At 31.8% G+C, this 12523-nt stretch overlaps 1 protein-coding gene across 1 annotated transcript; it reads right to left on the bottom strand.

The window, feature by feature from the left end:
* Positions 1-2341: 2341 nt before the first annotated feature.
* On the bottom strand, positions 2342-4091 carry LOC129909520 (uncharacterized). The gene is made up of 2 exons (XM_055986595.1): positions 3718-4091; positions 2342-3648 (listed from the first exon to the last, which is right to left on the bottom strand). Exons 1-2 carry the CDS (start codon positions 4052-4054, stop codon positions 2342-2344), a joined length of 1644 nt encoding a protein of 547 aa, XP_055842570.1. The 5' UTR covers positions 4055-4091.
* Between the last annotated feature and the right edge of the window lie 8432 nt (positions 4092-12523).

The following is a 12523-nucleotide window of genomic DNA, read 5'->3' as shown; positions in this document are numbered from 1 at the left end:
TTTGTGTGTAAGCATTTCTTTAAAGACACTAAAAAGATAAAAAACATAGAAAAAGGCAAAAAAAAGGCAATAACAAGAGAAAAGGAAAAAAAAGGCAATAACGAAAGAAAAGGCAAAAAAAAGCAAAATAAAATACATATATTTGGCACGAGGGGGACGTGAAACGTGTTTTTTTTTAATCTATAGTGTCGTACGACTGAGCAAGAAAAAAAGGCAAATTCCACAACATCCTATCCCTGTTGATAACTTATTAATCCGAATGGGTTGAGCTACACAATTTTAAACTTTCGATATAGTGCGAGATAGGTTGAGCAAAAACTCATTCCACTTCAAAAGTTCTCTAGTTTGTAAGGCGTGACGATATTTTTTAACCAAGACGATATTTTTTAAAAAGTTTTTAGACATTTTATCTTAAAGTATTTGTTTCTCGATAAAGTTTATCAAACCGTAGCAATAACATAATCGCATAGATTGGGAGTAACTTTTCAAAAGGTTATAACAACACTTGTTACTATTTCTCAGAGAATCGATTAAAGATATGATTTTTCTTACGATGTTTTTTTTTTAAACGGCTTTCAGAGCCTTGAGAGGATGAGTTGATTCTTTTCTAACTTTTAAGAAATAAGGATTTTTAGAATAAATTTCATAGGACCAAAAACAACTTATTCAGAAACAATTCCTACGATTTTTATAAAAAAAAAAATATTATTTGTAGTTTTTAGTTTACCAAAAAAGTTTTTTGATCAAATTGAAAACATTGGCTGTCGGGTTGATTTCATTGTGATTTCTATAAAAATTCTTTGAGTGTATAAATAGGAAAAAAATCGAACTTAAGTAAGCAATCAGAATGACATAACGATGATAGAGCAAATGACAAAGAAGTGAGTAACGCAATTCTGTTCGTCTGTATTTAGGTATGTGTGTGTGTTCGTGTTGATTTTCATTCCAAGCTGCAGTCCAAACCACTGCTTGCTTTCTTGCTTTTCTCTTAAACGGTTCTTAAAATTTTGATTGAGAAATACATACATCGTAGCAACGTGTCAAATAAGGTCGTATTTCGAAATTAAAAAAATATTTTTTATACCGTTTGTAGTAGGTACTTGCCATAAAACCGTTTTATTGATGTATGACTTTCTGGGAAACGACACAGCCGAGTGCGACAGTAATTTTCTTACTAAAACTTTATAGTAGCTCTTATGTTGAAATTAAGAAAAAAAATTCAAAATATTTTTTTTTTTTTTAAATAATTTTTTTTTGCAGATTTGGATCAAAAAATCAAAAATTTAAAAATTAAAATATTTCTATTTTATAGATGTAATAAAAAATGCTAAGTAAGTTTCATATAATATTTTGCGTGATCGTGAATGGCCTAAAATTTTCCCCAAAGACCTTTTCGGTCTCTATCAGTGTAGTTCTAGCACGGACCAAATCTTCGCAGTCCGATAGATTTAGGAACAAAACCAAGATTACTCACCATCACTTAATTGATTTTAAAATCGCCAATAATAACGTAAATAGAGACGGACCATATAGCCATGATTTTTCTTGGCTTGACGCCTTAGAATCAAGTTAATTTTTGAAGGTTAAATGGCTCCAAGAAGTTAAAGTCAACACAAATTTTGTTTTTTTTTTTACCTTTCATTATCTATTCAACAGCATATGGATATTAAAAAAGACTTTAAAGATGATGTTTCTGCCTCATTACTTTTTCGAAATAGTAAATATACAGATTTACAAACAAAAATTGAAACTAAAATTTCATTTTCCGCAAAATTATCTTTTATGACTTAACCTCTTTGTACCGGGCGCGGCGTCAAAGATATAAAGTCACCATTCAAAAATTATACATGTATCTGTAAAATCTAATACAACTTTAAAACTATTCGTTTTTAAATCAAGACTTAAATTTAACTAAGGTTTAAACAAATTCAGCTTAAATACATAAGTCTTAAGATAGCTAAGAGAATCTCATTATAAAGGAGATTAAAAAAGATAACAAGACTTTTTTTTTAGATACTAGTGAACCGAAACTGATCCTAAAAATATCTTTCTCTTGCTCTAAGAAAAAATTCTGACATGACTAAATCGCTCGATCTTAAAATTTAGTCCAGCTTCTTTTGTTCTTTTGTTTTATCTTTAAGAATATTTGTATAGAGTTTTTTTTTTATTTTAAGTTTTAGGTTTAAAGACGTTAAAAACACTACGTTTAACCTCATTATGAATAAGAAGTGGATACTTGAGCCATTTTATTTCATTTTTTTTTTTTGTTTAATAAATTGAATAAAAAAACACGTATACAATAATTGAAGTCTATAATAATTATAAGCATTAAATATTACATTTAAATTTCCGCTCCTCCATTCAACATTTCTTTCAAAGCTATTCTATCGACTTTAGAACAAGTTGTTTTTGGTAATTCTTCTAATACTTTCAAATACTTAATAATCTTCATTTGTTCTTTTGTTAATTTTTTCTTTAAATAATCTCTTAAATTGTTTTCAACATCTATTGAATGAGATGGATTTTTAAAAACCACAAAAATAGTTCCAACATCTTCTTTAGAATTTTCTTTACTTGGTCGTCCAACAAGAACCGATGAACGGACACCTTCAAAGTTGTTTACAATATTTTCAATTATATTTGGCATTAGTATCTTTCCATCAGAATAATGTAAAACATACTTTTCTCTAGAGAAAACATTTAAAAGATTATCCGAATCGAACATACCCAAATCTCCAGTATTGAGCCAACCATCTTCGATGAAAGTCTCCTCGTTGGCTTTTTTGTCTTTTAAATATCCTAAAAATGGATGTGATGTTTTCACACAAATTTGTCCTATTTCATTGTGGCCAAGCAATTTTTGATTCTTATCGATTATTTTCACTTTAAAGCCCGACCTCAAAACACCTCCGTTTACATTATCTCGACTGTCGAATGCTGATGAAGCAATACCACCAACCACTTCGGTCATTCCATAAAATCTAACGATTTTACAATTCGGAGTTATCCTTGCGAAATATCCTTCACATGCGTCACCAATATTTTCACCTACCAACAATGCAAATTTTAAGGAACTCAAAGTCGATGGTTCATTAGATTTTTCTGCAGCTTCTAATAGTCCTAAAAAAAATGCTGGAACTCCAGCGTAATGTGTAACTTTGTGGGCGTCCACCATGTTCCTTGCCATTTCACTTGTCAGCTCTGGTGGTACAATTGAGCTGTAAACACGTGTTTCATTGTTAAATGCTGGTTGCAACATACTTATTATCTGGGCTATCCAACGGATTTCACTTAGAACCATTGACACACTTCCTTGTTTTCCTAAATAAGGAATATTGGGACCTTGTATCATCATAGAGTGAGAAAGCATCACAATTTTTGGCAACCCTGTTGAACCTGATGTAAAAGCTAGATTGGCTGGAAGATAATCTGGATTTCCAATATTGGGAATTTGGAAGTTTTCAATGTCAACAGGTGGTTTGAAAATTAAGTCGTCAATAGAATTTTGTCCTTTTCCATTAAAACTGAGAATATGTTTCAGCTTTGGTAAAGTAAGTCCTTTTATACCGTTAAAGACCATCGATTTGAATTTTTCTTCATAAACGATCACAGTTGGATCAAGTTTTACAAAATATTCAGGAATGTTAACTGAAATCATACAAATATAATAGAATACTCTTCTGAACCTTTGTATAGCAAAGAGTTAAGAGCTCTTACCATCATTAATATGTATGTCAAAGTAGCATACTGGAGCCCCGATTGTGTAGCAAGCAAATGAGAGTGGTGTGAGATTTAATTTTGAATAAGTGAAGAACACCACAACATCACCCTTTTTCACTCCGAGATTTAATAAGTTTTGTGCAGCAGTTATAGTTTTTTCACGGATTTCTTTATTTGTAACATGAGTACCATTGTCGTGAAATATTTCATAAATTTGTTCGGGATCTCTTTCTTTGAGTATTTTCAAAATAGCTTCACCTAGACCAGTAGGCTTTACATCAAGCCTTGGACCACACCAAACCTTCTCTGACTCTACGTACTCAATATTATACATTGTTTTTGTATCGATAAACTTTAAATTTGACTTTATACGAGTAATGTTCAACTTTTGGAAAGAATAAGCGAATGATTCGTTTATTTATAGGAACACATTATTATTAAAGATGTTGAAGCTAATCAAATTTGACACTAATCATACTAATCTAATTTCAAACTTTTATCTTTTATGTTATTTGCATAAAATCTAAAACGTTTTATTATAGAAGGGGATTTTTTTTATTTAGATACACGTATGTATTTGTGATTCTTTAATTTTTTTTTAACTTAAGATTAAACTTGAACAAATATTCCAATCAGGTGCGGATCTCGTTTGGAGGGGGGGTCACATTTTAGTAAGAAAATTAACAAAGCTGAATCTTTATTGACATGGATGGACAAAAATACCAAAATTAACAGATACACCGGTTAAAAATTCTGTCTTAGTTTTTAAGACAACCTATGGAATTAGGCTTTTTTACTTACAGAGTTTTTTTTTAATAATTTTTGTATGACAAAAATATAAATATACCTAGTTTGGATGACAACACAAAAGTACCAACAAACAACCAAAAAGGGCTGTACCAGGGTTCGGACTTCAGTTTCAAAATTTCGAAGCAAATTTGAAAAAAAAGTGAAGTAGATCCAAAATGTCGGAAGTAGATTTCAAAATTAAACTTTCAGAACATTTATTTACAAAAATTTATTCTACAAAAATTAATTATCAACAAATTATTTTTCTTTACTTGTTTTATTATGATCTTTTCCAAAAAAAAACCCTTCTCATCTAGTGGTTGTAACGGTGCTTTGGGGTAAAACGGTTAATTCAACAAAGTCTAACAAATTTTTGATCAGGAATTCATCAAAATCAGTCAAAATTACTTTGATAAACTTTATTTATATCTTGAATTCGAAGAATAATTTACCTCCATTCATCTTTTGAGATTTAAGTTGAGCTTTAATGCCTCGAACAGATTTTAAATTGAAGGTAAATCCCTTTCTCTAAATTTATTATTTGAAAAATATTTTTCAATCAAGAAATAGAAGTAGATCCTGAAAAAGAGAAGTAGGGAAGTAGATTTTATTTTTTTCCCAAAATCGAAGTAGATCTACTTCGATCGAAGTAAAGTCCGAACCCTGGGCTGTACACTTTTTGACTTACCCAGTTTTTAGTGCATACAAGAATATTAAATTTTAATCAATTTAAAAAACCTTAACGACAGCAGCAGCCACTTAAAAAACAGAAATGTAATTTCTTGTCCATGTTTTCAAGGAAACCGTAACCTGAATAATTTATCTACCTAAATATTTTGTTCCAAACAAAAAAAAATCTTTTTGATAAAAGATTATTTTAAATTTTTTTGTGATTCGAAGACGTTTTTTAAAAATATGAAGATAAATATAAATAGCCGACTTAGATTTGTAGTGTTATCTTTTTTAATTACTCTTTGATAAAAATATGTTTTGTAAATACACATGTTTTTTTATAGTGTGTAGAATTCACTTTTATCACATTCTAACAAATGAGTAAACTTTGAACAGATCGACTTGTGGGGGGCACTATGCCGGGAAAAGAAACATTGTTGGGTAAATTTGCACTGAGAAACCTATACCCAATGGGTTTACCATGAGTTATATTTTTTATATGTGGTAATATTTTTTAAATAAGAAAGTATTTTATTCGTTTGAATGAATTATTAACAATTATATTTTGTTGTCCGTGTTTGACCAATTCTTATTTATTAAATTCTTAATTCTTTAAATTATTTGTATCCTATTCGAAGGATATCGACGCACAGAGCTCAAATATGCATTTTTTATAAGTTTTGGGCAAGTAGTTTTGTTTTTAGAGAATTTTGAATTTGTCAATTTTTGGGTCATTTAGAGCATAAATAGAGCCAGGAAACACATTTGAAGTTGCCAAATGGTGATTTTCTTAGAACGTGAATATTTTGCGTAGATTTGTATCCTATTCGAAGGATATCGACGCACAGAGCTCAAATATGTATTTTTTATAAGTTTTGGGCAAGTAGTTTTGTTTTTAGAGAATTTTGAATTTGTCAATTTTTGGGTCATTTAGAGCATAAATAGAGCCAGGAAACACATTTGAAGTTGCCAAATGGTAATTTTCTTAGAACGTGAATATTTTGCGTAGATTTGTATCCTATTCGAAGGATATCGACGCACAGAGCTCAAATATGTATTTTTTATAAGTTTTGGGCAAGTAGTTTTGTTTTTAGAGAATTTTGAATTTGTCAATTTTTGGGTCATTTAGAGCATAAATAGAGCCAGGAAACACATTTGAAGTTGCCAAATGGTGATTTTCTTAGAACGTGAATATTTTGCGTAGATTTGTATCCTATTCGAAGGATATCGACGCACAGAGCTCAAATATGTATTTTTTATAAGTTTTGGGCAAGTAGTTTTGTTTTTAGAGAATTTTGAATTTGTCAATTTTTGGGTCATTTAGAGCATAAATAGAGCCAGGAAACACATTTGAAGTTGCCAAATGGTGATTTTCTTAGAACGTGAATATTTTGCGTAGATTTGTATCCTATTCGAAGGATATCGACGCACAGAGCTCAAATATGTATTTTTTATAAGTTTTGGGCAAGTAGTTTTGTTTTTAGAGAATTTTGAATTTGTCAATTTTTGGGTCATTTAGAGCATAAATAGAGCCAGGAAACACATTTGAAGTTGCCAAATGGTGATTTTCTTAGAACGTGAATATTTTGCGTAGATTTGTATCCTATTCGAAGGATATCGACGCACAGAGCTCAAATATGTATTTTTTATAAGTTTTGGGCAAGTAGTTTTGTTTTTAGAGAATTTTGAATTTGTCAACTTTTGGGTCATTTAGAGCATAAATAGAGCCAGGAAACGCATTTGAAGTTTCCAAATGGGGATTTTCTTAAAACGTGAATATTTTGCCTAGATTTGTATAATATTCGAAGGATATCGACGCACAGAGCTCAAATATGTATTTTTTATAAGTTTTGGGCAAGTAGTTTTGTTTTTAGAGAATTTTGAATTTGTCAACTTTTGGGTCATTTAGAGCATAAATAGAGCCAGGAAACGCATTTGAAGTTTCCAAATGTCGATTTTCTTAAAACGTGAATATTTTGCCTAGATTTGTATAATATTCGAAGGATATCGACGCACAGAGCTCAAATAGGTATGTATTTTTTATAAGTTTTGGGCAAGTAGTGTTGTTTTTAGAGAATTTTGAATTTGTCAACTTTTGGGTCATTAAGAGCATAAATAGAGCCAGGAAACGCATTTGAAGTTGCCAAATGGTGATTTTCTTAAAACGTGAATATTTAGCCTAGATTTGTATAATATTCGAAGGATATCGACGCACAGAGCTCAAATATGTATTTTTTATAAGTTTTGGGCAAGTAGTTTTGTTTTTAGAGAATTTTGAATTTGTCAACTTTTGGGTCATTTAGAGCATAAATAGAGCCAGGAAACACATTTGAAGTTGCCAAATGGTGTATATAGAGTAATAATTAAGTTTATATAAAGATAGAAGCAATGTTAGGAGATAAGGTATGCATAGAAAGAACACTCAACTCATGTTTCGTCTCGCCTGAGAAAATTATTGTCTTATAAAAAATATGCAATTTTGAGTTTTCGATGCAATTTTGACGAAAAAAATATATTTTTCAATTGCTGTTTTCCACGTTTTGATATCTATATCGGTTTAGGAGATAGTTCGTATTGATTTTGTTTTTTGTGGTATTTGCATAGTCGAATTTGTTTAATTTTTTCACATACCTACTTAATTTTTTCTATTGAAAACTCGGTTTGTGATCTTTCAGTTAATAAATTCATTTATCTTTTAAAATATTTATGTACCTACCTAAAGTTTATTTTTTTAAAAAATCGTCAGTCTCATGTTTTAAGACCTTAAATACACTATGTTTAACCTCTTCACCACTATCTCCCTAGCATCAGTGAAGTGCTAACAAAAGACATGTTTCAATCAGAATTTCATTCAGCAATCACCAATTTTCAGTTCTTGCTCCACTTTTTCCCTTCATCATTGAAAAAAAAAACAATAGGATCTTTCTTCTCTTGGCTAAAATTGAATTCTTTTCACCAGAAACAACGATGACAACGTATTAATATCTTCATAGAAGAAAAGATACAAAAAAAAAAAAAAAAACACATTCAAGAAATTACACAATACCTAAGAATAAAGCCCATACATAAGTTTGCATAGCATATAGCATACCACAACTATAGGGACCTGCGATCATAACCTAGAAAATATAAAAAAAAAAAAAAACAAAGATACTTAAAGTGTGGAATGTGCCAAATAACGAGAGTTAGTAAGAGGGGCTGGAATCTGAAAGCGCAGTGTAAGACGATGCCATTTCTTCACATCAGAGCCATCATGTCCTTGCAATTTTTCCTTATACCTTTCTCTGCCTAGGCTATATGAGACTTTTGCATCATGCATTTTATTGTTATTGTTTTTATTGTTTACAGAAGAGGTGAATGCACCTTCCCCAAGAGGCCGATGATATGATGGCAAGGATGAGAAAAAGGCTGTTCATTTATATAGTTTCCATACCATCAACGTATAGTCATTTTGAAATCATTTGGGTGCCCTGCTGTGGTGGTTCGGGAATGCCAACACAAGGAAGACGGAACAACAAAACAATAACAAAAAAAAAAACAACAGAAAAAAAAACTAACAACCCAGATCTCCTATCTTGCATTTTAAGTTGGAAGAAATCAGCTTACAGAGAAATGGTAGCGGTGCGAGGGTTTTCTTTTATGGTTGGCGTATCACGCATAGTGAATCAGCCTTCTTTGGGATTTTATAAGGTGGGAATATGTTCTTTGTTTTCTTTAGAGAAAACCCTATTCAAATATCCTTTATTGTTGGGCTTTGTGCGCTGTCTTTCTCTTTTCACTCGTTTCGTTTTACCTCGCACCTTACAACCCTCTGTTGCAACTTGATGCTTCTGATGATGATGTCGTTGCCCACTTTTCCGAGGCATGTCTATGACAGGACACACAACACTTACAAAGCTAACTGCGAAGTCAAGTCGTACAAACTTTCTGAATTTACTAATATTATTTGAGTAAAAATACAAATTGAATTTTTAAAAAATAAAAACATTTCTTGGGCGCCGCACCACAGCCGCAGCACCGCCACGCCCGCCGTTTGGCGGACTTTCGCCGCAACACAGTCGCAGCACTTCCACAATAGAAGACGATTAAAAAATTATTTGTAGAAGTAGGAGATCAGAATTTTTGATCATTCTGCGGACGTGATGCGGCGGCCGGCGTGATGCGGCAGAAAGAAGAATGGAATTTTTTGTTCATGGTGCGGTCGTGGTACGACTGAAAAAAAAATGTTTAATTATGGTGTGGATGGAGTCCGGCGGTGATGCGACGGAATAGAAATTTTTGATCTTGGTGCGACTGTGTTGCGGAAGCATTTCATTTTCCTCGGGCTATTTGAATCTATCTCCAAAATTCCCAGATTTTTCAAAACTTTTGTTTTGCCAATACTTGTCCCTAACTAATATACGTGACGGTAAAAAAGACTATAAAAAAAAATAAGGAAATAGAAAACAAACACATAGACAATATGCAATATAGAGGTTATAAAATAAATCCCTTCTTAGATGCTCGCAGTGTAGGTTATTCAAGAGGTGTAGAAATAGTTATTTTGCCCTACAATCGTGGAGCCACCACCACTACCATCATCGCCAACTGTATGTAGATCCTCTCTGCAATTCACTCAATTAACTTTTATCGATACACAGCGACGACGACGACGACGACGACAATGTCTACAACGACCTGACGATGACGATGAGCACAAAAGGTTTTCTTAATAAGGTTTTTGTTATAAAGGATTTACAAGTGCCCTTTATACTTATATTCTGTTCCGTGGTACTGTTGCTTTTATATAGTTAGTTTTTCGTTACTAATAATGTCTACGCTAGTACTTATGTCACTACAGGACATTGGATCAGATTGACCTACAACCGGAGAATATTTCAAAAAAAAAGCTATAGATGATACTTTCGCGAAGAAGGAGTCTAATAGTCCAAGATCCCAGGGCCGCCAGACATTACTTATTTTCTCAAGAAAAAAATGTATGGAATTACGTAGTGTTAGGACATACTATTAGTGAATGGATACTGGCTATCTTGTGCCGACGGCCATTTTACCACTAACAGGTGCTAAAGGTACGAAAAATACGTAGTTAGATTTCTTATTTTCTCAAGGCTGATTTTTATATATGATACTCAGGGAACTAATACATTAATTTTTGTAAGCTGCCAGACCCGTCGGATGGGCCTAACACCTTGCCAGACACGCATAATAGGAATCAGGAAAGTGAGATTTTATTATATGGGGGTCTGGGAAAAAATTTATAAAATATTTTGACTTCAGGACTCGAAAGAGTATCAAGACACGCGTCGAAAACCAAATTTTGCACAATCGCATCCAGAGTCATTTGGCCGCCATTTTGTTTTTTTAATAAAAATTGCAATTTTTCACATAACTCACGTATTTTTGAATCTACAGAAAAAAAATGTATTGCAAACTTGAAGATAATTAATTTACTACAATATATGTTAAATTACTTTTTTCGATTATACCTTCGGTTTAAGAGTTAGGGTGGTTTTTTTTTGAAACCATATTTTCGTCATATCTCATTTATTTGAGCTTTTTTGAAAATTAACTTGGAGTAAAAGTTGTAGATCTTTTTATTACCTTCAATTATTACATTAACGGTTTTTCGATTTGACAGTCCGTTTTTGATCTGCAGGAAAAAAACTTCAAAAAGGTTCCAATTTTTTAATATAGGAAAAAGGTTCTAGTACAGGGTAATTTGCATTAGCAATAACAACAACCTAGGCGTGTAGGTTGCACTCAGACAAGAACAAAATCGTATAACTAACTCTGCCAGACCCATTCCGACAGCCATTTTTTTTGCCAGACACCTTAAAGCTTTGAAAAAAATAGTTTAACTTTACTTATTTTCTCAAGCTTCATTTTTATACATGATTCTAATTCAATAAAATTATTTTGTTAGCTGCCAGACCATCGGATAGGCCTGACACCTTACCAGACACGCACAAATACTCGCTAGATTTGTTATTAATAAAATCTAATGGGTCTTCCGTAGTATTGAAGTAAAATGTTTACGCTTAATAATACCAATAATTACTACATTATTAAAAATATATACCTACCTTTAAACTCATAATGAATTAGTTCCATGGGTATCATGTATAAAAATGAAGCTTGAGAAAATAAGTAAAGTAAAAAATTTTTTTTTGAAAGCTTTAAGATGTCTGGCAAAAAAAATGGCTGTCGGAATTGGTCTGGCAGTGTTAGTTATACGATTTTTTTCTTGTCTGAGTGCAACCTACACGCCTAGGTTCTTGTTACATCTGATGCAAATTACCCTGTACTAGAACCTTTTTCCTATATTAAAAAATTGCAACCTTTTTGAAGTTTTTTTCTACAGATCAAAAACGGACTGTCAAATCGAAAAACCGTTAATGTAATAATTGAAGGTAATAAAAAGATCTACAACTTTTACTTCAAGTTAATTTTCAAAAAAGCTCAAATAAATGAGATATGACGAAAATATGGTTTCAAAAAAAAACCACCCTAACTCTTAAACCGAAGGTATAATCGAAAAAAGTAATTTAACATATATTGTAGTAAATTAATTATCTTCAAGTTTGCAATACATTTTTTTTCTGTAGATTCAAAAATACGTGAGTTATGTGAAAAATTGCAATTTTTATTAAAAAAACAAAATGGCGGCCAAATGACTCTGGATGCGATTGTGCAAAATTTGGTTTTCGACGCGTGTCTTGATACTCTTTCGAGTCCTGAAGTCAAAATATTTTATAAATTTTTTCCCAGACCCCCATATAATAAAATCTAACTTTCCTGATTCCTATTATGCGTGTCTGGCAAGGTGTTAGGCCCATCCGACGGGTCTGGCAGCTTACAAAAATTAATGTATTAGTTCCCTGAGTATCATATATAAAAATCAGCCTTGAGAAAATAAGAAATCTAACTACGTATTTTTCGTACCTTTAGCACCTGTTAGTGGTAAAATGGCCGTCGGCACAAGATAGCCAGTATCCATTCACTAATAGTATGTCCTAACACTACGTAATTCCATACATTTTTTTCTTGAGAAAATAAGTAATGTCTGGCGGCCCTGGGATCTTGCTCTATAAAGAGTATTCAAAATGAAACTTAGGATTGAGGGTTTTCGTGAAAACTATTATTTATCAATCCTCTCACTTTTTGCTATTATTCTAAAGTTAACGACCAACATGGTGAATTCTGAGAGTCAAGGTCACAGATTTTTTAATTTCTTACATTTTTCTTTTACCGATTTTAACATTAAAAACAACCTTTTTTTACGAGTAGTGATGAAACATAAGATATTATTAAAAATATATTATTGAATCACAAAAAAAGTCGA

Source organism: Episyrphus balteatus, chromosome 2 (genome assembly GCF_945859705.1).
Source record: "Episyrphus balteatus chromosome 2, idEpiBalt1.1, whole genome shotgun sequence".
NCBI lineage: Eukaryota > Metazoa > Arthropoda > Insecta > Diptera > Syrphidae > Episyrphus > Episyrphus balteatus.
This window is presented reverse-complemented; position numbering and strand designations above follow the sequence as displayed.